The sequence below is a fragment of the Phyllobates terribilis genome, unplaced genomic scaffold, assembly GCF_046119375.1.
Source record: "Phyllobates terribilis strain yellow unplaced genomic scaffold, ASM4611937v1 Scaffold_8__6_contigs__length_399053987, whole genome shotgun sequence".
Taxonomy (NCBI): Eukaryota; Metazoa; Chordata; class Amphibia; order Anura; family Dendrobatidae; genus Phyllobates; species Phyllobates terribilis.
In genome coordinates, this window is record NW_027362768.1 from 188,715,198 (window position 1) to 188,742,842 (window position 27,645).

At 46.3% G+C, this 27,645-nt stretch overlaps 1 protein-coding gene across 1 annotated transcript in view; it reads left to right on the plus strand.

The window, feature by feature from the left end:
- Positions 1-2,812: 2,812 nt before the first annotated feature.
- GIPC2 (GIPC PDZ domain containing family member 2) overlaps positions 2,813-27,645 on the plus strand; it is a 90,837-nt gene continuing 66,004 nt past the window's right edge. The window contains exon 1 of the mRNA XM_073643950.1: positions 2,813-3,309. Coding sequence (XP_073500051.1) covers positions 3,019-3,309 — 291 coding nt within the window. The 5' untranslated portion in view covers positions 2,813-3,018. The remainder of the gene's footprint in view (positions 3,310-27,645) is intronic.

A 27,645-nucleotide genomic window follows, 5' to 3' on the forward strand; every position in this document is an offset into this window, starting at 1 on the left:
CGCAGCTAGCCTGACTACCAGTCCAGCCCGCCAGCCAGACTACCGGTCCAGCCCGCCAGCCAGACTACAGGTCCAGCCCGCCAGCCAGACTACAAGTTCAGTCCGCCAGCCAGACTACTAGTCCAGTCCGTCTGCTTGTCTACTCTACAGCCCGACAGTCTGCCTACAGCCAGTCCGCCAGTCTGTCTATGGGCTCTGCCCGCCTGCTTACCTGGAAGCACCTGCCTGTTACCTGCCGTGCCTGCCAGCCAGCCTACCTGGAGGCTCCTGCCTGTTACCTGCCGTGCATGCCAGCCTGCTTACCTGGAGGCTCCTGCCTGTTACCTGCTGTGCCTGCCAGCCAGCCTACCTGGCGACTCCTGCCTGTTACCTGCCGTGCCTGCCAGCCAGCCTACCTGGAGGCTCCTGCCTGTTACCTGCCGAGCCTACCAGCCAGCCTACCTGGAGGCTCCTGCCTGTTACCTGCCGTGCCTGCCTGCCTGCTTACCTGGAGGCTCCTGCCTGTTATCAGCCGTGCCTGCCAGCCCGCCTACCTGGAGGCTCCTGCTTGTTACCTGCCGTGCCTGCCAGCCCGCTTACCTGGAGGCTCCTGCCTGTTACCAGCCGTGCCTACCAGCCAGCCTACCTGGAGGCTCCTGCTTGTTAGCTGCCGTGCCTGCCAGCCAGCTAGCCTACTTGGAGGCTCCTGCCTGTTACCTGCCGTGCCTGCCAGCCCGCTTACCTAGAAGCACCTGCCTGTTACGTGCCGTGCCTATCAGCCCGCTTACCTGGAGGCTCCTGCTTGTTACCTGCCGTGCTCATCTGCTGTACCGGTCAGTCCCTGCCTTCTGACCCGTGGGAGTCACCTGCTCTCATACAAGGTCGGTCGCCAGAGTAGCACCTGGTCCCTCTGCTCGGTCCCTCCCTGGTCACGGAGTTGATTGAGCCGCCGTACGACCTTGGTCGGTCCGAGTAGATACCTACGCCCCTCTGGTCCCTCCTTGCACCGCAGCACAGAGGTTCCACCACCCGGATCCGTAACAACAGGATCCACAATTCACAATAGGTGATATCACAGCTCACTGCCTCCTCCTCCTGTATAATGACTGATAACACCTCTATATACAGTAGATAACACAGGATCCACAATTCACAATAGGTGATATCACAGCTCACGGCCTCCTCCTCCTGTATAATGACTGATAACACCTCTATATACAGTACATAACACAGGATCCACAATTCACAATAGGTGATGTCACAGCTCCCCTCCTCCCCCTCCTGCACAATGACTGATAACACCTCTATATACAGTAGAAAACACGGGGTCTACCATTCACAATAGGTGATGCCACATCTCACCTCCTCCTCCTGTACAATGACTGATAACACCTTTATATACAGTAGATAACACAGGATCCACTGTTCACAATAGGTGATATCACAGCTCACCTCCTCCTCCTCCTGTACAATGACTGATAACATCTCTATATACAGGAGATAACACAGGATCCACGATTCACATTAGGTAATATCACAGCTCACCTCCTCCTCCTGTACAATGACTGATAACACCTCTATATACAGTAGATAACACAGGATCCACCATTCACAATAGGTGATGTCACATCTCACCTCCTTCTCCTCCTGTACAATGACTGATAACACCTCTATATACCGTAGATAACACAGGATCCACCATTCAGAATAGATGATGTCACAGCTCACCTCCTCCTCCTGCACAATGACTGATAACTCCTCTATATACAGCTGAAAACACAGGGTCCACCATTCACAATAGGTGATGTCACAGCTCACCTCCTCCTCTCCTGTACAATGACTGATAACACCTCTATATACAGTAGATAACACAGGATCCACCACTCACAATAAGTTATGTCACTGCTCACCTCTTCCTCTCCTCTACAATGACTGATAACACCTCTATATACAGTACATAACACAGGATCCACAATTCACAATAGGTGATGTCACAGCCCCTCTCCTCCCCCTCCTGTACAATGACTGATAACACCTCTATATACAGCTGATAACGCAGGATCCACCATTCACAATAGGTGATGCCACATCTCACCTCCTCCTCCTGTACAATGACTGATAACACCTTTATATACAGTAGATAACACAGGATCCACTGTTCACAATAGGTGATGTCACAGCTCACCTCCTCCCCCTCCTGTACAATGACTGATAACACCTCTATATACAGTAGATAACACAGGATCCACCATTCACAATAGGTGATGGCACAGCTCACCTCCTCCTCCTCCTGTACAATGACTGATAACACCTCCATATACAGTAGATAACACAGGATCCACCATTAACAATAGGTGATGTCACAGCTCACCTCCTCCCCTCCTGTACAATGACTGATAACACCTCTATATACAGTAGATAACACAGGATTCACCATTCACAATAGGTGATGTCACAGCTCACCTCCTCCTCCTCCTGCACAATGACTGATAACATCTCTATATACAGGAGATAACACAGGATCCACCATTCACAATAGGTGATGTCACAGCTCACCTCCTCCTCTTGTACAATGACTGATAACACCTCTATATACAGTAGATAACACAGGATCTACCAATCACCAATCTATTATTTCATACGATAGCAGAATAAGAGAAAGCGTCTTTGAGTTTCCCTCTTTTATTCGGAGCGGTGGGTTGAGGGGGTCCAGAGTAGAAGTGAAGATGAAGATGATGGGGAGGAGGTGACAGAGTAAGAAGCAGCAGCGGGGAGGGAGCGGGTGCACAAGGAGGAGGGGGACGCAGGGAGCAGATGAGCAGCACTGGGGAGGGCAGGACGATGGAGGAGGAGACTTCTCAGCCACTTCTCTTATTCCCAGAGAAGCAGGAAGTGTCTCACCTGTGAACATGCACCGAGACTGAGTCAGCGACCAGGTGGCCAGAGCGACAGCGAGGAGGCGGCTGCGGGGGCGACAGGACCAGGAGTCGGGGGGATTTAATTCATTCCAGCACACCTCTCCATCCCTGCGCTTCCACCATGCCTCTAGGACTGAGAGGGAGGAAGAAAAACAAGACCAAGGAGGTCTCCTCCAAGTTAGTGGAAAGTGAGGAAGTGGAGAACCGGACAGCGGCGAGCAGCGCAGCGAAAGAATATGCCAACGCCAATGTTGCGCCCGGTCTGCCACCTCCCCCGGTGAGCCTGCGCCCAAAACTCGTGTTCCACACCCAACTAGCACATGGCAGCCCAACCGGCAGGATCGAGGGGTTCACTAATGTCAAGGAATTGTACGCCAAGATTGCTGAAGTCTTCCAGATCACCCCAGAAGAGGTAAGATCAACAGCTGGTGGGCAAGGGGCAGTCACAGGGTCACCTGCTCACTACTATTTAGTCACTCCGGCAGGTCTCGGGGTAAAGGTCACCAGCGAGTCATTGCTGAGCCTCACCCTTCCTGGGTCAGCCGCCAATGACTGGACCATTATGAGTTTCTAGGTACCGGCGGGGGCCCATCAACAGGTACAAAGTGCCCGGTGGGGAACAACCAGGATACGGACACCCATGAGTAATCCAGTATTGATTACTGAGTAATGGATTTGGGTTAAATTGCTTTTTTATCAATCACCCAGTTGGAATCATATTTATTTGGGTTTGATTATTGGGCGCCACAGGGGGTGTCTACAAGCCATAGGGCAGGGTAGGTACGGGGGTAAGGGCATGAAGCAGAGTACTGACCAGGGTGAAGGAACGACAGCTGACGGTACCACACAGGTATCTCAACTCCTTGCCATTGGGCTCAGAATCAGTCCTGATAGTTTTGCTGCCTATGAAGTACATGAGAGCTGATTCTGGGATATCCCTGGACCTGGTCTGTTGTCAGATCCCCGGATGAACAGTTCCGTTCACTTACTGCAAGCAAAGTTCTTAACAGCGTAAGGAGCTGAAACACAAAGTATAGTCCAGACTGACATAATGTCTCACCGTACAATCTATGAAATGAAACTCCTTTTAAATTGCTGGTTTGCAAGGAGCGAGCTATCAGAACCATCATTTCCTGCCAAAAATCTGGAAATCTTGAAGTTGTAGAAAACAACAAAAAACCTAACAAAAGTCATTTCTGTTTCTGGAGGTTTGTCACCCAGCTTTTCTACACTCATCTTCCAACTGTTGTATTATTGCATTAGGTAGCACTGATCAAGAGTCTGGGAAAACTGCGTCCGTGAATACCCACAACTACCACTACAACAAATGCTGGGGTGACAACCACAACAAAAGCTGGGGTGACAACCACAACTAAAGCTGGGGTGACAACCACAACTAAAGCTGGGGTGACAACCATAATTAAAGCTGAGGTGACAACCACAACAAAAGCTGGGGTGACAACCACAACAAAAGCTGGGGTGACAACCACAACAAAAGCTGGGGTGACAACCACAATTAAAGCTGGGGTGACAACCACAATTAAAGCTGAGGTGACAACCACAACAAAAGCTGGGGTGACAACCACAACAAAATCTGGGGTGACAACCACAACTAAAGCTGGGGTGACAACCACAATTAAAGCAGGGGTGACAACCATAATTAAAGCTGAGGTGACAATTACAACTAATGCTGGGTGACAACCACAAGTAAAGCTGGGGTGACAAGCACAACTAAAGCTGGGGTGACAATCACAACTAAAGCTGGGGTGACAATCACAACTAAAGCTGAGATGACAACTACAACTAAAGCTGAGGAGACAACTACAACTAATGCTGGGGTGATAACCACAAGTAAAGCTGGGGTGACAACCATAATTAAAGCTGAGGTGACAACTACAACTAATGCTAGGTGACAAGCACAACTAAAGCTGGGGTGACAACCACAACTAAAGCTGGGGTGACAACCACAACTAAAGCTGGGTGACAACCACAACTAAAGCTGGGGTGACAACCACAACTAACACTGGGTGACAACCACAGCTAAAGTCGGTGACAACCACAACTAATGCTGGGTGCCAACCACAACTAAAGCTGGGATGACAACCACAACTAAAGCTGGGGTGACAACCACAACTAAAGCTGGATGACAACCACAACTAAAGCTGGATGACAACCACAACTAATGCTGGGTGCCAACCACAACTAAAGCTGGGGTGACAACCACAACTAAAGCTGGGATGACAACCACAACTAAAGCTGGGGTGACAACCACAACTAAAGCTGGATGACAACCACAACTAAAGCTGGGGTGACAACCACAACTAAAGCTGGGGTGACAACCACAACTAAAGCTGGGGTGACAACCACAATTAAAGCTGGGGTGACAACCACAATTAAAGCTGAGGTGACAACCACAACAAAAGCTGGGGTGACAACCACAACTAAAGCTGGGGTGACAACCACAACTAAAGCTGGGGTGACAGCCACAACTGCTCCTGGTTGGAGAGTGAAGTTGTGGCTGTAACCATTACTAGCCTTAATGTCAGGTCTTAGGTCAATGGCCACTTTCCTGAGCTGTAAGGCCATGAGGTTTTGCAATTGTTTTTTATGGGAGTGTAGAGTGTTACCTGTAAATTCCGCTTGTTAGGTGCAGCTTGTATCAGCGCCTGGAGGGATGGGAAGCGATAGGTGCGGCGGAGAGGAGGGGGGTTTGGGCTTAAAGAGAAAGACATTAAACTTTGTAAAAAGTTTAAGTCACTCATCTTGCAAAAAAAAACTTTTGCAAAAATTTATTAAAAGGAGTAATCTGCAAAAATGTGTTGATTAATGAAAAGTTAAACAATTAATTACTAATATTTTTAATATCTCTACCTGCTGTCACTTAATAGCAACCTTCATTGTTTGCTTGCAGTGGTTACAAACATGTCCTGGCCATGCAATGGACACACCGGTGTATGGCTTGTGACAGGATACAGCTCTGGCAACCATACAGTAAAGTCCTGGCCTGATTCATAGACTACTTGTCATAAATATTATTTTCACCTGCTGTAAATGCCGCTGTTCTCCTGAATCCGGCCATGTTTTTCTTTTCTTCCTGCTCCTCTCCATTCCTGAGATATGGCCCCATCTTCTCTGTTTGTAAATGTAGTCTTTTTAGCCATTGGGGTGTGGTCCTTAAGAACACACCCACAGAGAAGAGCTGAGGACCACGCCCAGTTGGTACTATGACTAAATTTATATACATGGAAGAGAGGGCCATATCTCAGGAATGGAGAGGAATAGAAACAAAAGAAAAACATCGCCGGATTTAGGAGAACAGCGGCATTTACACCAGGTAAAAAAAAATACATATTTATGCCAAGTGACAAGTCTTCTTTAAAGGGATTATCCAATGTCTCTCACGTATGTATTGAGAAATGAGAGGGTGATGGGCGCTACAGACAATATGGTGATTGATGCTCACCAGGTAATCATCCAGGATCATAAGTTGACACAATGTTAGTCTGAGAGCGATTGCATTCCCCTTTAAGGAAGGGTCACATGACTTCAGGAAGGAAATCGAGGCAGAGTTATTGAGCTGGATGAAGAGTTCATTGGGGCTACCACTACTGTGTCGGCGGGCGATTACATTGGGTGCTATTTATATATACTGTTGCACATAATATATATGTTATAAGTTATGTTATGTGCTACAGTAATTTCATCCACGTCACACGGTGTGGCGGGTTGGGGAAGGGAGGCTGGTGAATCAGGGGTTAACAAGCGCCCAAGAATAGTCAGACATTCTGAAGTCATGTAACTGTAACAACTCCTGCCCAGACTGGACACATTGTTATTCACTGGAAGTAAATCATGAACTATGAAAGTTCCCATAACAGCAAGCAGAGCTCCTGAAAACAGGATTCACAAAAAAGGATTGATGCAGCCGAAATTCCCCTTTAATAATAATCATACATGACCCAAGTGATCTCTTTTTTTCTTTTAAGGCTACATTCCCACGATGAGCTTTTGGTGAGTTTTTCATGTTGCAGATTTTCTGCACCCATTAAGTAAAATAGTTTACTTGCATGAAAAAAAAAAAAAACTCACCGAAAACTTATTGTGGGAAAGTAGCCTTAAGTCTTTTTTTGTCTTTTTGTTACTTTTTGCACTTGCAGACTTTAAAACCAAATTCATCAAAATGGCGCAGGCAGGATCCTTGATGAATTTAATGCAAAGATCGTCTTTTGCTCTTTTGCCTTATGTGCGTGCGCCTTTATTGTGTAAAATGTTGCGATGTCCTTTTAATGACTTTTAAAATGTTGACGATAGCCTTGAACTACTCAAAAAAAAAAGACTGACAGCTTTTTTTTTTCTTACTCCACCATAGTACAGTTGTGCAAAAATTTAACAACATTTTGAAAAATTGCAAATGATGAATTAACCTAAAAATATCCCGGCCGCATCGACAAGCAAACCGAAAAAATGAAAAGGACTGAAAAAACTAGCGTGAGCCGTAATGAATTTGTTGCAAACATAGAAATGCCTGAAAAACTGATTTTCACTCCCCCCCAAAAAAATAAGGTGCAAAGACAATGATGAATAGAGACAATAAATAAAATGATCCTGTCTCTTTAAGAAACTTTGCAGGTGAGAAAGCTTTACCTGTGGTGCTAGAGGTTTATGAAGTGATGTCACCGGTGTGTGGACATCGGCCAGGTGATGGGACATTGTAGTCTATGGAGGAGCATTGTTCTCTGCAGGTTCACACGCAGCCTGAAAGCTAATACTGGAAGGGGATTAAGGAGCAATTCCAGACACAATTGGTATTAAAGAAGACCTGTCACTATTTTCCACCCCATGGAGTAAACACAGAGGAATTCGCAGGTCCTTTAAATAGAACCTGTCACTCGCCATAAATATGTCATTTTCTTTACCAGGTGTAAATGCCGCTGTTCTCCTGAATCCAGCGATGTTTTCCTTTTCTTCCTGCACCGCTCCGTTCCTCCTCTTTTGTGTATTTAAATCTAAATTTTAGCCAAGTGGGTTTGGTCATCAGCTCTCCTCTACAAGTGTCTTCCTCAGGGCAACGCCCACTTGGCCAACAAGACCAGATTTATATTCTGGAAAGAGGAGGCCGTATCTCAGGAACGGAGAGGAGCAGGAAGAAAAGAAAAACATCGCCGGATTCAGGAGAACAGCGGCGTTTAGACCAGGTAACAATGACATATTTATGGCAAGTGACAGGTCTCCTTTAAGCACTACACCATGACTCATTAAAAGAGCAGCAGTTCCAGGATGAGACATTTATCTGCAGATCGTTGTCAGATGCGTTTTTTTCTTTGTGGCATCTGCCGTGAATCTCAAGGTGGCCATACACATAGGATAGAAGATGTCCCCAGTGACTGTCCTTTTGAATGTAGGCAGGAATGATTGATCGCCATTGGTGTTTGATCTGTCACCTTGGAACTTTTCACCCTTTGTTGGCTGAAATCGGACGTTTGTCATGATTGGCCGATCGATTGCAACTTTCTGCAAGTGCATTACATGGCGGCTCTGCCCACTGCTTGTATAGAGCGGTCCCGGGGTTGGGTTACATAACGGTTGTGATCGCCACACTTTAACCTCTTAAGTGCCGCTGCAAGCATGATAACTGCATTTAAAAAGCTTCAACATGGTGGCCGTAAGTTCTGATGGTCATCGGCCCACAGCATGACTCAGTTAAGGGGAATCATTGGATTGCAATGGAAGCCCGGGGGCCGGCTGTACGACAACGCGGCTGCCATGTATCTAGGCTAGCCATAGTGCTGCAACATGTTACATAAGTGATTAAATGATTGCAGGATCAATATAAAAAAAAAAGATAAAAAAACCCCTGTATATTTATGCCATAAGATGAGGGCTAAACCGAAAAGAAAAATAATTGAAACCACCAGAATTGATCTTTCGACTGCCATACCCCCACCCCCCCACAATATAAGAGGGATCAAAACATAATATGATAAAAATTAAAGCTCAACGTGCAAAAAAAGAAGAAGAATAAAAAATACGGAATCTGGAGACAAACCAAATTCTTTTTTTTTTTGCAAAGTTCTGATTTATTATTGAAACATTAATTTAAAACTTAAAAAAAAAAAAAAAAAATTCACACGTTTGGTGTCACCGTAATCGTACTGAACTGGGGAATTGTGTTGTCGAATAGTTTTTTTGAGATAAATTCCAAAATCAATGATGGAGATGTGTTTTTTTTCACTATGCCTATACGGGATGATGGTTGTGGGAGTTTGTAGCTATCTTCTACTTCACCCTGGTCAAGGCCATTGTTCGGAGCACACGCACCCCCCCCCCATATCTATACCCCTGGTAGGCAACATGGAAATACTCGGAAACCTAATTACTGCTCACCACAACGTGTGAACGTGGCCATAAAATAAAAGCATTGGCATTAATTACCCCAGAGAACACAGATTACACTAATGACTCTGGCGACTTTCCCGGATCATGGATGGGACATAGGCGCTGATTCATGCCGATCGCAACATTATCATTGCTCTAAATATAAGAAACTTGTTTTACACTGATTTAATATTCAGATTTGCCGACCTAATATTAGCTGCTGCCATGTCATAATACTAAAGCCAGGTCACCGCCGGGAAATATCAGCCATTGAGTCACCCTGTGATTGGTAAAATTCTTTAGACCTGAGTCCTAGTTATAATATGTGGTTGTTTCAGCAAAGTTTGCATAAATCAATAGTACAAGCGAACAAATAAAACTTTATAATATATCTAATCAGAGAAATCAGCTTCTTTCTCCACTTATGAGCCTCTTCTTCTCTTCCTCCTGTCTCGTCTACTCATCGTTCACCCTGAAATACAGCTAAAATCCATCTTTTTCAAGATGAGAGGGACTGTAAGATCACTGAGGGATCAGATTACAGCTGCCTATTGAAGTTTATTGAAGATAGATCTGGCAGAAAAAAAGCTCAAACAGATTTTAAAGTTGCATGTATTGCCCCCTGTCTGATAAATGAATTCCATGGCTCCAACAATGGCAAGTTCAAATCCCATTTTTCAGCGGTTCAGACGAAACCTGTAATGGAGTCATGAACGTGTGGCCGAAATGTCATGTGACCATACCCTAATTTTTTCTCGAACGCACAAAATACATCCAGTTTCAGTTGAATTATGTCTCTCCTGAGCCCAAATACAAAATATAACACAGTGCCCCATCTGGTCTTCTCAAATAAAGCAGCGTGACCTTTCACAATCAGACGCCCCAGCATGACCACAACCTCTGAGATCACTGCTGATCTTGCTTCCCTAATGTAATAATATTAATATAAATTATTATTAATATTTAGATAGCTCCAACATATTCTGCAGCACTTTACAATTAAATTAACACAGTAGCGGGAGGACCCCAACAAATAGCCCTATATATATATTTTGGTAATTTTTCACAACATGAACTTCACAGTAAATGGCTAGCGTGGTCATGTGCCTTGAAGTCTAGTTTTCAGGGAAGAAACATAACACCTGGACTACAGAGACTGACAGGATAGCCGGTAGCAGGATGCTAAAGATGATTACTCAGAAACATGGCTGACCTTTTGGGGTTTGAATCGTGCCCATTGCGGTACCCTTTCTTGCCCCCTTGTACAGACATCCTGTGTACACATACCCCTACAGTGCAGTACAACATATTTATATGACACCAAATGTCAAATATACAGGGGCTTAACTATAGGATGCACCCAGACCCAAAGGTCTCCCTTCCACATAAGACACTGGATGTCACATAACAGATGTTATGGATTTTGCATTGAGGCCGAAAATACTTCTTTTTATGTTTGCCTAAATAGGAATAGATGCCAACAGGCCAGAATTTGCGAGGACTATTTTATTTTTTTCTTAACAATCCTGGCTAATTCAGGGCGGTCCCTATCAAAAAAAGAGGAGGGGCTTAAGTAAGCTCCACCTAAACATAGAAAATCAGGCTCAGTTTGGAGGCATTCTCAGGCGGGACTTACAGCATATATTCCTATTATGCCCACAGCACGGTTGGTACATATGCAATATAGTGTTACCACTGCTATACGCTGAAAAAACAATATGCCGTAAAGTGCAGTGCCACAAATACTGCCATACAGTACTTAGCACCATGCAGTGACCAAATGCCATACAAAGACAGGTAAACTGCAGCTCCCTATCAGCACGGGTGGCAGCTGCTCACACGGTCCAGCTGACGGGAAACATTTACCCTCGGGGGCATCGCTTTTGTATTATTTGGAAAAAATTGGGAAATTATGAAACGATAGTTATTTCCTAGGTGCAACTATTACATTTTTTTTTTTTGAGGTGCTGGGGTTGGATTTCAGAAAGTGACCATTTACTGAGCTGGACTTTCTATGACATGCTGGTTTTGGTATAGCTGTTTGTATGTCCCACAGAATGATCCCCCCCATAGTGTGCAGATCCATTGCCGGTAACCGGATTCCTCTGTGTTGCTGCAGTTCGGAGATCACTGATGGGGAACAGACACGTCATATCCCTATGGGATGCTATATATGGTCTGGAAAAATATAGTAAAATTGTGGAAGCTGAGACTAAAGAAGAAACCATATTATCTGCAGCGCAAGACGGTGTGGTAAATACACGAGGAGTTAAGGATTAGGATTTAGCAGCCGTTCGAGAAGAAAAAGCAAAAGGGATGTATTTGCTTATATATAATCTACATGAAAAGTGCAGTCACTTTGCATGGATGTTGCATTAATAATTTTGTACAGATCCTGAGTCACATCCTATATTATACTCCAGAGCTCCACTCACTATTCTGCTGGTGCAGTCACTATGTACATACAATACATTACTGATCCTGAGTTACATCCTGTATTATACTCCAGAGCTGCACTCACTATTCTGCTGGTGCAGTCACTGTGTACATACATTACATTACTGATCCTGAGTTACATCCTGTATTATACTCCAGAGCTCCACTCACTATTCTGCTGGTGCAGTCACTATGTACATACAATACATTACTGATCCTGAGTTACATCCTGTATTATACTCCAGAGCTGCACTCACTATTCTGCTGCTGCAGTCACTGTGTACATACATTACATTACTGATCCTGAGTTACCTCCTGTATTATACTCCAGAGCTCCACTCACTATTCTGCTGGTGCAGTCACTATGTACATACAATACATTACTGATCCTGAGTTACATCCTGTATTATACTCCAGAGCTGCACTCACTATTCTGCTGCTGCAGTCACTGTGTACATACATTACATTACTGATCCTGAGTTACCTCTTGTATTATACTCCAGAGCTCCACTCACTATTCTGCTGGTGCAGTCACTATGTACATACAATACATTACTGATCCTGAGTTACCTCCTGTATTATACTCCAGAGCTGCACTCACTATTCTGCTGGTGCAGTCACTGTGTGCATACATTACATTACTGATCCTGAGTTACATCCTGTATTATACTCCAGAGCTGCACTCACTATTCTGCTGGTGCAGTCACTGTGTACATACATTACATTACTGATCCTGAGTTACATCCTGTATTATACCCCAGAGCTGCACTCACCATTCTGCTGGTGCAGTCACTGTGTACATACATTACATTACTGATCCTGAGTTACATCCTGTATTATACCCCAGAGCTGCACTCACTTTTCTGCTGGTGCAGTCACTGTGTACATACATTAAATATGTTAAGACCCTGGGTCTTCCGTGGGCGTAATGCTACTCAGACAACAAAGTGTGAGGGTAAAACAGCGTGGCAATATTTTATTGAACGACAAAGCGGACAATAAAGACACAGAACAGTCCCAGCAAATACCCAAGATGGTGCAACATTACACAGTCCTCACCCTTCCGCTCCGCCCGCCTGGGATAGAACAGCTGCGACTTTGGAGACTTCCAGGGCTGACTACTTCAACCAGTGGCCCCCCGCTTCTGGCCGGCCACCACAGAGAAGAGGTAGCGGCAAGCTTATGAAGCTAGCAGTCCATCAGGGTGCAAGGCCAGGAGACCCGAGGGTCCCAACCTGGCCTCTCCGAGAGTTTCCATGGAGCCAGATGACCGGCGGGTCCCAATCTGCCTTCTCTGAATGTCTCTGTGGGTTGCAGGCGACCGGTGGGTCCCTCCAGACAACCCCAAACAACAAATCCATAGGGCCAGGTGACTTGTTCGTTCCAATCCTGGTCTCCCCAAAATGTATCCATGTCTCTCTGATGGTTAAGGGAGCAGATCCGAATCTTTCCAGTCAGGGCCGTATCCTTAGACTAGAATCATGTAGAATTCAAATCTGCGTCTCTTTGGGTAATGCCATGCAATCCATCTACTATCCTGAAGGATGTCTCTCATTCTCCTTGTAAAGTCTTTCTGATTCTCAGTCCCAAGTCTGACTGCTACAAAAACACATGTCCCTTCTAATTCTCTGGGCTCAGCCCCCTGAATGAGCAGAACTGCTCTCACCCTCCTCCCCCAAAGCTAAGTGTGCATTAGTGGAGGCATCTTTCTCAGGTCGACCACATCACCTGGGTCTACATGTGAGACTCCCCGTGGTGAAGGCTCCACCGGATCTTCTTTCAACACTAAGGCTATGTGCCCACGATGCAGAAATGCTCCGGATTTTTCCTAAGCTTTTCTGCATCTCCCTGGCAGAAAAAACGCATGCGGATTGTACATGCGGATTGTACATGCGGATTGTGCATGCGGATTGTACATGCGGATTGTACATGCCTTTTTCCTGCCAGGGACATGCGGATGTGAAGCGTTCTTCACTTGCATTTCCGCATGTGGGTTGACAAGCGATTTTAGCATCACTTGGAAAGTGCTTGACAACTTGGTCACACTATATAAATCCATGCAACCGGCATATATACTGTGACCGAAAGAATGTTTAAAAATAAAAAAATAAATCTATATTTACCTTCCGATGGCCCCCGGTGTCTTGCTTCCCTCCATTCTCCCTTGCCGGCAGATCTCAGTACACTGAAGGACCTGCCGACGTCAGCATCGCGTGACCCGTCACATGACTATGATGTCAGCGCAGGTCCTTCAGTCCATCGCGAGCTGCCGGCAAGTGAAGACAAGGAGAGCGGGGGCCGTCAGAAGGTAAATATAACATTTAGATTTTATGTTATTCTTTTTATCACAGTTTCCATGGTACTCGGGTCCAGAGGAGAGTCTCCTGTCCTCCACACCCGGGTACCATCCGCACATTGGAACGCATGGAATGCGCATCTACATATACAGTGATGTGTAATCCATGCGTTCTAATGCAAGTCAATGGCGGCGAAAACGCAGCACTTCCGCAAAATAATTGGTAGTGCTGCGTTTTTTTCCGCAATGATAATCCGCAGTGGAAATTTCCGCAGCATGTGCACAGCACATGTGGATTATCATTGGGGAACATGGCAGGCCTTCTACTATGCATTTTTTAAGCGTTTCTGCAGCGTTTTTGCCGCTGCGGAAACGCTTAAAAAACGCATCGTGGGCACACAGCCTTACACAATATGCCTATAGGATTTTTGAACAATGGCTAGAGGCTCCTGAGATACTAATGAGATTAGTGGAATGCTGGACACTTTACAAGTTAAAGTAGTGTACATAAACTGACGAGCAAACAGAACATTAATAAAACACAACCAGCAATCTCTAATAAAACACAATAAGGTATTTATCTTGGATTAATAAATCTAATTGTCTGGCTTATTAAGATTTTAAGCTGTATCGGCGCACATTATATTACTGATCCTGTACTGATCCCGAGTTACCTCCTGTATTATACTCCAGAGCTGCACTCACTATTCTGCTGGTGCAGTCACTGTGTACATACATTACATTACTGATCCTGAGTTACATCCTGTATTATACTCTAGAGCTGCACTCACTATTCTGCTGGTGCAGTCACTGTGTACATACATTACATTACTGATCCTGAGTTACATCTTGTATTATACTCCAGAGCTGCACTCACTATTCTGCTGGTGCAGTCACTGTGTACATACATTACATTACTGATCCTGAGTTACCTCCTGTATTATACTCCAGAGCTGCGCTCACTATTCTGCTGGTGCAGTCACTGTGTGCATACATTACATTACTGATCCTGAGTTACATCCTGTATTATACTCTAGAGCTGCACTCACTATTCTGCTGGTGCAGTCACTGTGTACATACATTACATTACTGATCCTGAGTTACATCCTGTATTATACTCCAGAGTTGCACTCACTATTCTGCTGGTGCAGTCACTGTGTACATACATTACATTACTGATCCTGAGTTACATCCTGTATTATACTCCAGAGCTGCACTCACTATTCTGCTGGTGCAGTCACTGTGCACATACATTACATTACTGATCCTGAGTTACATCCTGTATTATACTCCAGAGCTGCACTCACTATTCTGCTGGTGCAGTCACTGTGTACATACATTACATTACTGATCCTGAGTTACCTCCTGTATTATACTCCAGAGCCGCGCTCACTATTCTGCTGGTGCAGTCACTGTGTGCATATATTACATTACTGATCCTGAGTTACATCCTGTATTATACTCCAGAGCTGCACTCACTATTCTGCTGGTGCAGTCACTGTGTACATACATTACATTACTGATCCTGAGTTACATCCTGTATTATACTCCAGAGCTGCACTCACTATTCTGCTGGTGCAGTCACTGTGTACATACATTACATTACTGATCCTGAGTTACATCCTGTATTATACTCCAGAGCTGCACTCACTATTCTGCTGGTGCAGTCACTGTGTACATACATTACATTACTGATCCTGAGTTACATCCTGTATTATACTCTAGAGCTGCACTCACTATTCTGCTGGTGGAGTCACTGTGTACATACATTACATTACTGATCCTGAGTTACATCCTGTATTATCCTCCAGAGCTGCACTCACTATTCTGCTGGTGCAGTCACTGTGTACATACATTACATTACTGATCCTGAGTTACATCCTGTATTATACTCCAGAGCTGCACTCACTATTCTGCTGGTGCAGTCACTGTGCACATACATTACATTACTGATCCTGAGTTACATCCTGTATTATACTCCAGAGCTGCACTCACTATTCTGCTGGTGCAGTCACTGTGTACATACATTACATTACTGATCCTGAGTTACATCCTGTATTATACTCCAGAGCTGCACTCACTATTCTGCTGGTGCAATCACTGTGTACATACATTACATTACTGATCCTGAGTTACATCCTGTATTATACTCTAGAGTTGCACTCACTATTCTGCTGGTGCAGTCCCTGTGTACATACATTACATTACTGATCCTGAGTTACATCCTGTATTATACTCCAGAGCTGCACTCACTATTCTGCTGGTGCTGCAGTCACTGTGTACATACATTACATTACTGATTCTGAGTTGCATCCTGTATTATACTCCAGAGCTGCACTCACTATTCTGCTGGTGCAGTCACTGTGTACATACATTACATTACTGATCCTGAGTTACATCCTGTATTATACTCCAGAGCTGCACTCACTATTCTGCTGGTGCAGTCACTGTGTACATACATTACATTACTGATCCTGAGTTACATCCTGTATTATACTCTAGAGCTGCACTCACTATTCTGCTGGTGGAGTCACTGTGTACATACATTACATTACTGATCCTGAGTTACATCCTGTATTATCCTCCAGAGCTGCACTCACTATTCTGCTGGTGCAGTCACTGTGTACATACATTACATTACTGATCCTGAGTTACATCCTGTATTATACTCCAGAGCTGCACTCACTATTCTGCTGGTGCAGTCACTGTGCACATACATTACATTACTGATCCTGAGTTACATCCTGTATTATACTCCAGAGCTGCACTCACTATTCTGCTGGTGCAGTCACTGTGTACATACATTACATTACTGATCCTGAGTTACATCCTGTATTATACTCCAGAGCTGCACTCACTATTCTGCTGGTGCAATCACTGTGTACATACATTACATTACTGATCCTGAGTTACATCCTGTATTATACTCCAGAGCTGCACTCACTATTCTGCTGGTGCTGCAGTCACTGTGTACATACATTACATTACTGATTCTGAGTTGCATCCTGTATTATACTCCAGAGCTGCACTCACTATTCTGCTGGTGCAGTCACTGTGTATATACATTACATTACTGATCCTGAGTTACATCCTGTATTATACTCCAGAGCTGCACTCACTATTCTGCTGGTGCAGTCACTGTGTACATACATTACATTACTGATCCTGAGTTACATCCTGTATTATACTCCAGAGCTGCACTCACTATTCTGCTGGTGCAGTCACTGTATACATACATTACATTACTGATCCTGAGTTACATCCTGTATTATACTCCAGAGCCGCACTCACTATTCTGCTGGTGCAGTCACTGTGTACATACATTACATTACTGATCCTGAGTTACATCCTGTATTATACTCCAGAGCTGCACTCACTATTCTGCTGGTGCAGTCACTGTGTACATACATTACATTACTGATCCTGAGTTACATCCTGCATTATGCTCCAGAGCTGCACTCACTATTCTGCTGGTGCAGTCACTGTGTACATACATTACATTACTGATCCTGAGTTACATCCTGTATTATACTCCAGAGCTGCACTCACTATTCTGCTGGTGCAGTCACTGTGTACATACATTACATTACTGATCCTGAGTTACATCCTGTATTATGCTCCAGAGCTGCACTCACTATTCTGCTGGTGCAGTCACTGTGTACATACATTACATTACTGATCCTGAGTTACCTCCTGTATTATACTCCAGAGCTGCACTCACTATTCTGCTGGTGCAGTCACTGTGTACATACATTACATTACTGATCCTGAGTTACATCCTGCATTATGCTCCAGAGCTGCACTCACTATTCTGCTGGTGCAGTCACTGTGTACATACATTACATTACTGATCCTGAGTTACATCCTGTATTATACTCCAGAGCTGCACTCACTATTCTGCTGGTGCAGTCACTGTGTACATACATTACATTACTGATCCTGAGTTACCTCCTGTATTATACTCCAGAGCTGCACTCACTATTCTGACTTTTGTTTAGTAAGGGATGGACATGCAGGGATGTTGGGGAAAGTTCCTTTAGTCATTGCATCTTTCTAAAGAGCATCAGTTGTGAGATGATGTATAAATTAGAGTAAAACTTTCCTTTCTATCTTCTGTATAATTGATTGATTGCTCTCGGTGAGAGAAGCCTAATAATAATCTTGTAGATATGAGACCTTTTCATATGATAAGTGATGTTGATGGTACGCAGCGTTCTCAGAGGCCTCAGCAGTCTGCAGAGCTCGCTGTGTAACGTCACTTATTGTATTGCTACAAAGTCTCATATCTACAAGATTGTTATTTTGCTTCTCTTACGGAGAGCAATCAATCAATCAATCAATCAATCAATCAGTTTTCACCTGGATGCGGGCTCATGCAGACGTCTGTGCAAATCGGCCGATCACGGACTGCAATGTGCGGCTTAGTCGCGGCTCTCCCGGCACGAGTGTCGCAGCTTTATATATTTTTATGGGTCGCTCTTTGGTTGGGAGAGATGCTGTCAGTCCATGTATTGCAGCCGTGATCGGACCAAGATCCACAGATGTCGGAATGAGCCCTGACTCGATACCAAAACTTTTTTTTTTTCTTCTGTATAGTAGTAACATATCTAAAGAGATGACTGAGAAGCTGCAGCTCATGTCCAACTAGAGATCTGCTCCCCAGAGACAAAGCTTTATCTCCTTCCAAGGAAATGTGATCCTACATACTAGAGGAGGAGGATGGGGGGCTGGGAGAACGCAAAGCTCACAGTATGGCCGACCAAACAGTCTTGGATCACTTAGCCCTTCATGTCTGACTTTGGCCAACACTGAACTGCACGGCCACTAGTAATAAAGGTGCCTTTGGATATATTCACACATCTTGGTTTTTTCAGCATTTTTTTTCAGCGTTTTTTTAATGCAAATTTTCAGCTGCGTTTTGCAGTACCAGCAAAGTTTATGAGAGTCCAGAAATCTCACGCTCACATCATGCATTATGAGCTTTTAAAGAATGCCAAGGAAAAATGCAGAAAGTTGGTTGTCTGGGCTGACACTCCCCTTAAATTGTACAGTGTCGGTTACATGTAATTGTCAGTATTTCCCGATTTAAGAGAAAATTATGGACAAAGCAAAGAACACCTTCAATGTTCCTAAATTTAAACACAGGTTCTAACACAACCATTCGCTTCGCTGGTCATCCTCTATTGCTCTCTGCTATCAGCCATTTCTTGTGTGGATGGGCTGACTGTATAGTCCATAAATGATATTGACATTCCTGGTCTCCCATGACATTGATTATATGTGTATATTGGTTGTGACTGAAGGAAAATTGATCTATTGGTTGTAAGATCGAGGCCAAATTTAAAGGGACGGTTGGTATTTAAAACAGATTCTGAAAATAGTCAAAACCTGTTGAAAAATAAAAAAAGAATCTGTATTATTCCATTATTTGGACACCACTGCCAGATTGCTTCAGACTCAGAGATGCCAGTGAGTGGTGGGCGGCTCCTCCTCGCTGTCTTGTTGACCTTTGGACCGAAACAAGACCCTACCAGGCTCCAGTTACTGGTTTCCCACCCTAGAAGTATAGGATAAGGTGACTGAGTGACACCTGGTTGTCAGTCTCAGTGCAGTGGTGTCCGGTTGTCAGTCTCAGTGTAGTAGCGTCTGGTTGTCAGTCTCAGTTCAGTAGTGTCCGGTTGTCAGTCTCAGTGTAGCAGCGTCCGGTTGTCAGTATCAGTGCAGTGGTGTCCGGTTGTCAGTCTCAGTGTAGTAGCGTCCGGTTGTCAGTCTCAGTACAGTAGTGTCCGGTTGTCAGTCTCAGTGTAGTAGCGTCCGGTTGTCAGTCTCAGTGTAGTAGCGTCCGGTTGTCAGTCTCAGTTCAGTAGCGTCCGGTTGTCAGTCTCAGTGTATTAGCGTCTGGTTGTCAGTCTCAGTTCAGTAGCGTCTGGTTGTCAGTCTCAGTGTATTAGCTTCCGGTTGTCAGTCTCAGTTCAGTAGTGTCCGGTTGTCAGTATCAGTGCACTGGTGTCTGGTTGTCAGTCTCAGTGTAGTAGCATCCGGTTGTCAGTCTCAGTGTAGTAGCATCCGGTTGTCAGTCTCAGTGCAGTGGCGTCTGGTTGTCAGTCTCAGTGCAGTAGTGTTCGGTTGTCAGTCTCAGTGTAGTAGTGTCCGGTTATCAGTCTCAGTTCAGTAGCGTCCGGTTGTTAATCTCAGTGTGGTAGTGTCCGGTTGTCAGTCTCAGTTCAGTAGTGTCCGATTGTCAGTATCAGTGCAGTGGTGTCTGGTTGTCAGTCTCAGTTCAGTAGCGTATGAGTTGTCAGTCTCAGTTCAGTAGCGTCCGGTTGTCAGTCTCAGTGCAGTGGTGTCCGGTTGTCAGTCTCAGTGTAGTAGCGTCCGGTTGTCAGTCTCAGTGTAGTAGCGTCCGGTTGTCAGTCTCAGTGCAGTGGTGTGCGGTTGTCAGTCTCAGTGTAGTAGCGTCCTGTTGTCAGTCTCAGTGTAGTAGCGTCCGGTTGTCAGTCTCAGTTCAGTAGCGTCCGGTTGTCAGTCTCAGTGTATTAGCGTCTGGTTGTCAGTCTCAGTTCAGTAGCGTCTGGTTGTCAGTCTCAGTGTATTAGCTTCCGGTTGTCAGTCTCAGTTCAGTAGTGTCCGGTTGTCAGTATCAGTGCACTGGTGTCTGGTTGTCAGTCTCAGTGTAGTAGCATCCGGTTGTCAGTCTCAGTGTAGTAGCATCCGGTTGTCAGTCTCAGTGCAGTGGCGTCTGGTTGTCAGTCTCAGTGCAGTAGTGTTCGGTTGTCAGTCTCAGTGTAGTAGTGTCCGGTTATCAGTCTCAGTTCAGTAGCGTCCGGTTGTTAATCTCAGTGTGGTAGTGTCCGGTTGTCAGTCTCAGTTCAGTAGTGTCCGGTTGTCAGTATCAGTGCAGTGGTGTCTGGTTGTCAGTCTCAGTTCAGTAGCGTATGGGTTGTCAGTCTCAGTTCAGTAGCGTCCGGTTGTCAGTCTCAGTGCAGTGGTGTCCGGTTGTCAGTCTCAGTGTAGTAGCGTCCGGTTGTCAGTCTCAGTGTAGTAGCGTCCGGTTGTCAGTCTCAGTGCAGTGGTGTGCGGTTGTCAGTCTCAGTGTAGTGGTGTCTGGTTGTCAGTCTCAGGGTAGTAGCATCCGGTTGTCAGTCTCGGTGTAGTAGCATCCGGTTGTCAGTCTCAGTTCAGTAGCATCCGGTTGTCAGTCTCAGTTCAGTAGCGTCCGGTTGTCAGTCTCAGTTCAGTAGTGTCCGGTTGTCAGTCTCAGTGCTGTGGTGTCCGGTTGTCAGTCTCAGTGTGGTAGTGTCCGGTTGTCAGTCTCAGCACAGTAGCGTCCGGTTGTCAGTCTCAGTACAGTAGTGTCCTGTTATCATTCTCAGTGCAGTGGCGTCTGGTTGTCAGTCTCAGTTTTGTAGTGTTCGGTTGTCAGTATCAGTACAGTAGTGTCTGGTTGTCAGTCTCAGTACAGTAGTGTCCTGTTATCAGTCTCAGTTCAGTAGTGTCCGGTTGTCAGTCTCAGTGTAGTAGCGTCCGGTTGTCAGTCTCAGTGTATTAGCATCCGGTTGTCAGTCTCAGTTCAGTAGCGTCCGGTTGTTAGTCTCAGTGTGATAGTGTCCTGTTATCAGTCTCAGTTCAGTAGTGTCCGGTTGTCAGTCTCAGTGTAGTAGTGTCTGGTTGTCAGTCTCAGTGCAGTGGTGTCTTGTTGTCAGTCTCAGTGTAGTAGCGTCCGGTTGTCAGACTCAGTACAATAGCGTCCGGTTGTCAGTCTCAGTACAGTAGTGTCCAGTTATCAGTCTCAATGCAGTGGTGTCTGGTTGTCAGTCTCAGTGTATTAGCGTCCGGTTGTCAGTCTCAGTTCAGTAACGTCCGGTTGACAGTCTCCGTGTGGTAGTGCCCAGTTGTCAGTCTCAGTTCAGTAGTATCCGGTTGTCAGTATCAGTGCAGTGGTGTCTGGTTGTCAGTCTCAGTGTAGTAGCATCTGGTTGTCAGTCTCAGTGTAGTAGCATCCGGTTGTCAGTCTCAGTGCAGTGGCATCTGGTTGTCAGTCTCAGTGCAGTAGTGTTCAGTTGTCAGTCTCAGTACAGTAGTGTCCGGTTGTCAGACTCAGTACAGTAGTGTCCTGTTATCAGTCTTAGTTCGGTAGCGTCCGGTTGTTAGTCTCAGTGTGGTAGTGTCCGGTTGTCAGTCTCAGTTCAGTAGTGTCCGGTTGTCAGTCTCAGTGCAGTGGTGTCTGGTTGTCAGTCTCAGTGTAGTAGCGTCCGGTTGTCAGTCTCAGTGTAGTAGCGTCCGGTTGTCAGTCTCAGTTCAGAAGCATCCGGTTGTCAGTCTCAGTGTATTAGCATCTGGTTGTCAGTCTCAGTTCAGTAGCGTCCGGTTGTCAGTCTCAGTTCAGTATTGTCCTGTTATCAGTCTCAGTGCAGTGGCATCCGGTTGTCAGTCTCAGTGTATTAGTGTCTGGTTGTCAGTCTCAGTTCAGTAGCGTCCTGTTGTCAGTCTCATTTCAGTAGTGTCCGGTTGTCAGTCTCAGTGTAGTAGTGTCCGGTTGTCAGTATAAGTCCACTGGTGTCTGGTTGGCAGTCTCAGTGTATTAGCATCCGGTTGTCAGTCTCAGTTCAGTAGCGTCCGGTTATCAGTCTCTGTTCAGTAGTGTCCTGTTGTCAGTCTCAGTGTAGTAGTGTTCGGTTGTCAGTCTCAGCACAGTAGCGTCCGGTTGTCAGTCTCAGTACAGTAGTGTCCTCTTATCAATCTCAGTGCAGTGGCGTCTGGTTGTCAGTCTCAGTGCAGTAGTGTTAGGTTGTCAGTCTCAGTACAGTAGTGTCCAGTTGTCAGTTTTAGCATAGTAGCGTCCGGATGTCAGTCGCAGTACAGTAGTGTCCTGTTATCAGTCTCAGTGCAGTGGCGTCTGGTTGTCAGTCTCAGTTCAGTAGTGTCCTGTTATCAGTCTCAGTGCAGTGGCGTCCGGTTGTCAGTCTCAGTGTATTAGTGTCTGGTTGTCAGTCTCAGTTCAGTAGCGTCCTGTTGTCAGTCTCATTTCAGTAGTGTCCGGTTGTCAGTCTCAGTCTAGTAGTGTCCGGATGTCAGTATCAGTCCACTGGTGTCTGGTTGTCAGTCTCAGTGTATTAGCGTCCGGTTGTCAGTCTCAGTTCAGTAGTGTCCGGTTGTCAGTCTCAGTGTAGTAGTGTCCAGTTGTCAGTCTCAGTGCAGTGGCGTCCGGTTGTCAGTCTCAGTACAGTATCGTCCCATTGTCCGTTTCAGTCCAATGGTGTCCGGTTTTCAGTTTCAGTGTAGTAGCATCCGGTTGTCAGTCTCAGTGCAGTGGTATCCGCTTGTCAGTCTTGGTTCAGTAGTGTCCGGTTGCCAGTCTCAGTGCAGTGGTGTCCAGTTGTCAGTCTCAATTCAGTGGCGTCCAGTTGTGAGTCTCAGTGCAGCAGTGTCTGGTTGTCAGTCTCAGTGTGGTAGTGTCCGGTTGTCAGTCTCAGTTCAGTAGTGTCCAGTTGTCAGTCTCAGTGTGGTAGCGTCCGGTTGTCTGTCTCAGTACAGTAGTGTCCTGTTATCAGTCTCAGTGCAGTGGCATCCAGTTGTCAGTCTCAGTGTAGTAGCGTCTGGTTGTCAGTCTCAGTGTAGTGATGTCCGGTTGTCAGTCTCAGTGTAGTAGCGTCCGGTTGTCATTCTCAGTCCAGTGGTGTCCAGTTGTCAGTCTCAGTGCAGTGGCATCCGGTTGTCAGTCTCAGTCCAGTGGTGTCTGGTTGTCAGTCTCAGTGTAGTAGCTTCCGGTTGTCAGTCTCAGTCCAATGGTGTCCTGTTTTCAGTTTCAGTGTAGTAGCATCCGGTTGTCAGTCTCAGTGCAGTGGTATCCGCTTGTCAGTTTTGGTTCAGTAGTGTCCGGTTGCCAGTCTCAGTGCAGTGGTGTCCAGTTGTCAGTCTCAATTCAGTGGCGTCCAGTTGTGAGTCTCAGTGCAGCAGTGTCTGGTTGTCAGTCTCAGTGTGGTAGTGTCCGGTTGTCAGTCTCAGTTCAGTAGTGTCCAGTTGTCAGTCTCAGTGTGGTAGCGTCCGGTTGTCTGTCTCAGTACAGTAGTGCCCTGTTATCAGTCTCAGTGCAGTGGCATCCAGTTGTCAGTCTCAGTGTAGTAGCGTCTGGTTGTCAGTCTCAGTGTAGTGGTGTCCGGTTGTCAGTCTCAGTGTAGTAGCGTCCGGTTGTCATTCTCAGTCCAGTGGTGTCCAGTTGTCAGTCTCAGTCCAGTGGTGTCTGGTTGTCAGTCTCAGTGTAGTAGTTTCCGGTTGTCAGTCTCAGTGTAGTGGTGTCCGGTTGTCAGTCTCAGTGTAGTAGCGTCCGGTTGTCATTCTCAGTCCAGTGGTGTCCAGTTGTCAGTCTCAGTGCAGTGGTGTCTGGTTGTCAGTCTCAGCGTAGTAGCGTCCGGTTGTCAGTCTCAGTACAGTAGCGTCCGGTTGTTAGTCTCAGTACAGTAGTGGTCTGTTATCAGTCTCAGTGCAGTGGCGTCTGGTTGTCAATCTCAGTGTAGTAGCGTCCGGTTGTCAATCTCAGTGTAGTAGCGTCCGGTTGTCAGTCTCAGTTTAGTAGCGTCCGGTTGTCAGTCTCTGTTCAGTAGTGTCCAGTTTTCAGTCTCAGTGTAGTAGTGTCCGGTTGTCAGTATCAGTGCAGTGGTGTCCGGTTCTCTGTCTTAGTTTAGTGGTGTCCGGTTGTCAGTCTCAGTGTAGTAGCATCCGGTTGTCAGTCACAGTTTAGTAGCATCCGGTTGTCAGTCTCAGTTCAGTAGCGTCCGGTTGTCAGTCTCAGTGTAGTAGTGTTCGGTTGTCAGTCTCAGTGCAGTAGTATCCGCTTGTCAGTCTCAGTGTAGTAGTGTCCGGTTGTCAGTCTCAGTTTAGTAGCGTCCGGTTGTCATTCTGAGTCCAGTGGTGTCCAGTTGTCAGGCTCAGTGCAGTGGCGTCCGCCTGTCAGTCTTACTTGAGTGGCGTCCAGTTGTGAGTCTCAGTGCAGCAGTGTCCGGTTGTCAGTCTCAGTGTAGTAGTGTACGGTTGTCAGTCTCAGAACAGAAGCGTCCGGTTGTCAGTCTCAGTACAGTAGTGTCCTTTCATTAGTCTCAGTGCAGTGGCATCTGGTTGTCAGTCTCAGTGTAGTAGTGTTCTGTTGTCAGTCTCAGTACAGTAGCCTCCGGTTGTCAGTCTCAGTACAGTAGTGTCCTCTTATCAGTCTCAGTGGAGTGGCGTCCGGTTGTCAGTCTCAGTACTGTATCGTCCGGTTGTCAGTCTCAGTGTAGTAGCATCTGGTAGTCAGTCTCAGTGCAGTGGTGTCCGGTTGTCAGTCTCATTGTAGTAGTGTCCGGTTGTCAGTCTCAGTGCAGTAGTGTCCTGTTATCAGTCTCAGTGCAGTGGCGTCCGGTTGTCAGTCTCAGTGTATTAGTGTCCTATTGTCAGTCTCAGTTCAGTAGCGTCCTGTTGTCAGTCTCAGTTCAGTAGTGTCCGGTTGTCAGTCTCAGTGCAGTGGTGTCTGGTTGTCAGTCTCAGTGCAGTGGTGTCTGGTTGTCAGTCTGGGTGCAGTGGCATCCGGTTGTCAGTCTCAGTACAGTATCGTCCGGTTGTCAGTCTCAGTCCAATGGTGACCAGTTTTCAGTTTCAGTGTAGTAGCATCCGGTTGTCCGTTTCAGTGTAGTAGCATCCAGTTGTCAGTCTCAGTGTAGTGGTGTCCGTTTGTCAGTCTCAGTGCAGTGTTGTCCGGTTGTCAGTCTCAGTGCAGTGGTGTCCGGTTGTCAGTTTCAGTGTAGCAGCGTCCGGTTGTCAATCTCAGTGTAGTAGTGTCCGGTTGTCAGTCTCAGTCCAGTGGTGTCCAGTTGTCAGTCTCAGTCCAGTGGTGTCCGGTTGTCAGTCTCAGTGTAGTAGCCTCCGGTTCTCAGTCTCAGTCCAATGGTGTCCAGTTTTCAGTTTCAGTGTAGTAGCATCCGGTTGTCAGTCTCAGTGCATTGGTATCCGCTTGTCAGACTTAGTTCAGTAGTGTCCGGTTTTCAGTCTCAGTGTGGTAGAGTTCGGTTGTCAGTCTCAGTTCAGGAGTGTCCGGTTGTCAGTCTCAGTACAGTAGCATCCGGTTGTCTGTCTCAGTACAGTAGTGTCCTGTTATCAGTCTCAGTGCAGTGGTGTCTGGTTGTCAGTCTCAATGTAGTAGCGTCCGGTTGTCAGTCTCAGTACATTAGCATCCGGTTGTCTGTCTCAGAACAGTAGTGTCCTGTTATCTGTTTCAGTGCAGTGGTGTCCTGTTGTCAGTCTCAGTGTAGTGGTGTCCGGTTGTCAGTCTCAGTGTAGTAGTGTCCGGTTGTCAGTCTCAGTGTAGTAGTGTCCGGTTGTCAGTCTCAGTGTAGTAGCGTCCGGTTGTCATTCTCAGTCCAGTGATGTTCAGTTGTCAGTCTCAGTCCAGTGGTGTCCGGTTGTCAGTCTCAGTGTAGTAGTGTCCGGTTGTCAGTCTTAGTGTAGTAGCGTCCTGTTGTCAGTCTCAGTACAGTAGCATCCAGTTGTCAGTCTCAGTACAGTAGTGTCCTGTTATCTGTCTCAGTGCAGTGGCGTCTGGTTGTCAGTCTCAGTGGAGTGGCATCCGGTTGTCAGTCTCAGTACAGTATTGTCCGGTTGTCAGTCTCAGTGTAGTAGCGTCTGGTTGTCAGTCTCAGAGCAGTGGTGTCCGGTTGTCAGCCTCAGTGTAGTAGCGTCCGATTGTCAGTCTCAGTGCAGTGGCATCCGTCTGTCAATCTCAGTTGAGTGGCGTCCAGTTGAGAGTCTCAGTACAGCATTGTCCAGTTGTCAGTCTCAGTGTAGTAGTGTCCGGTTATCAGTCTCAGTGCAGTGGTGTCTGGTTGTCAGTCTCAGTGTAGTAGTGTCCGGTTGTCAGTCTCAGTGTAGTAGTGTCCGGTTGTCAGTCTCAGTACAGTAGCGTCCGGTTGTCAGTCTCAGTGTAGTAGTGTCCGGATGTCAGTCTCAGTGTAGTAGCGTCCGGTTGTCAGTCTCAGTACAGTAGTGTCCTCTTTTCAGTCTCAGTGGAGTGGCGTCCGGTTGTCAGTCTCATTGTAGTAGCGTCCGGTTGTCAATCTCAGTGTAGTAGTGTCCGGATGTCAGTCTCAGTGTAGTAGCGTCCGGTTGTCAGTCTCAGTACAGTAGTGTCCTCTTATCAGTCTCAGTGGAGTGGCGTCCGGTTGTCAGTCTCAGTACAGTATCGTCCGGTTGTCAGTCTCAGTGTAGTAGAATCTGGTTGTCAGTCTCAGTGCACTGGTGTCCGGTTGTCAGTCTCAGTGTACTAGCGTCCGGCTGTCAGTCTCAGTGCAGTGGTGTCCGGTTGTCAGTCTCAGTGTAGTAGCGTCCGGTTCTCAGTCTCAGTGTAGTAGCGTCCGGTTGTCAGTCTTAGCTCAGTGGCATCCAGTTGACATTTTCAGCGTACTGGTGTCCGATTGTCAGTCTCAGTGTAGTAGCGTTTGGTTGTCAGTCTCAGTGTAGTAGCATCCGGTTGTCAGTCTCAGTCCATTGGTGTCCAGTTGTTTGGCTCAGTGTAGTAGCGTCCGATTGTCAGTCTCAGTCCAGTGGTGTCCAGTTTTCAGTGTAGTAGTATCCGCTTGTCAGTCTCAGTGTAGTAATGTCCGGTTGTCAGTCTCAGTG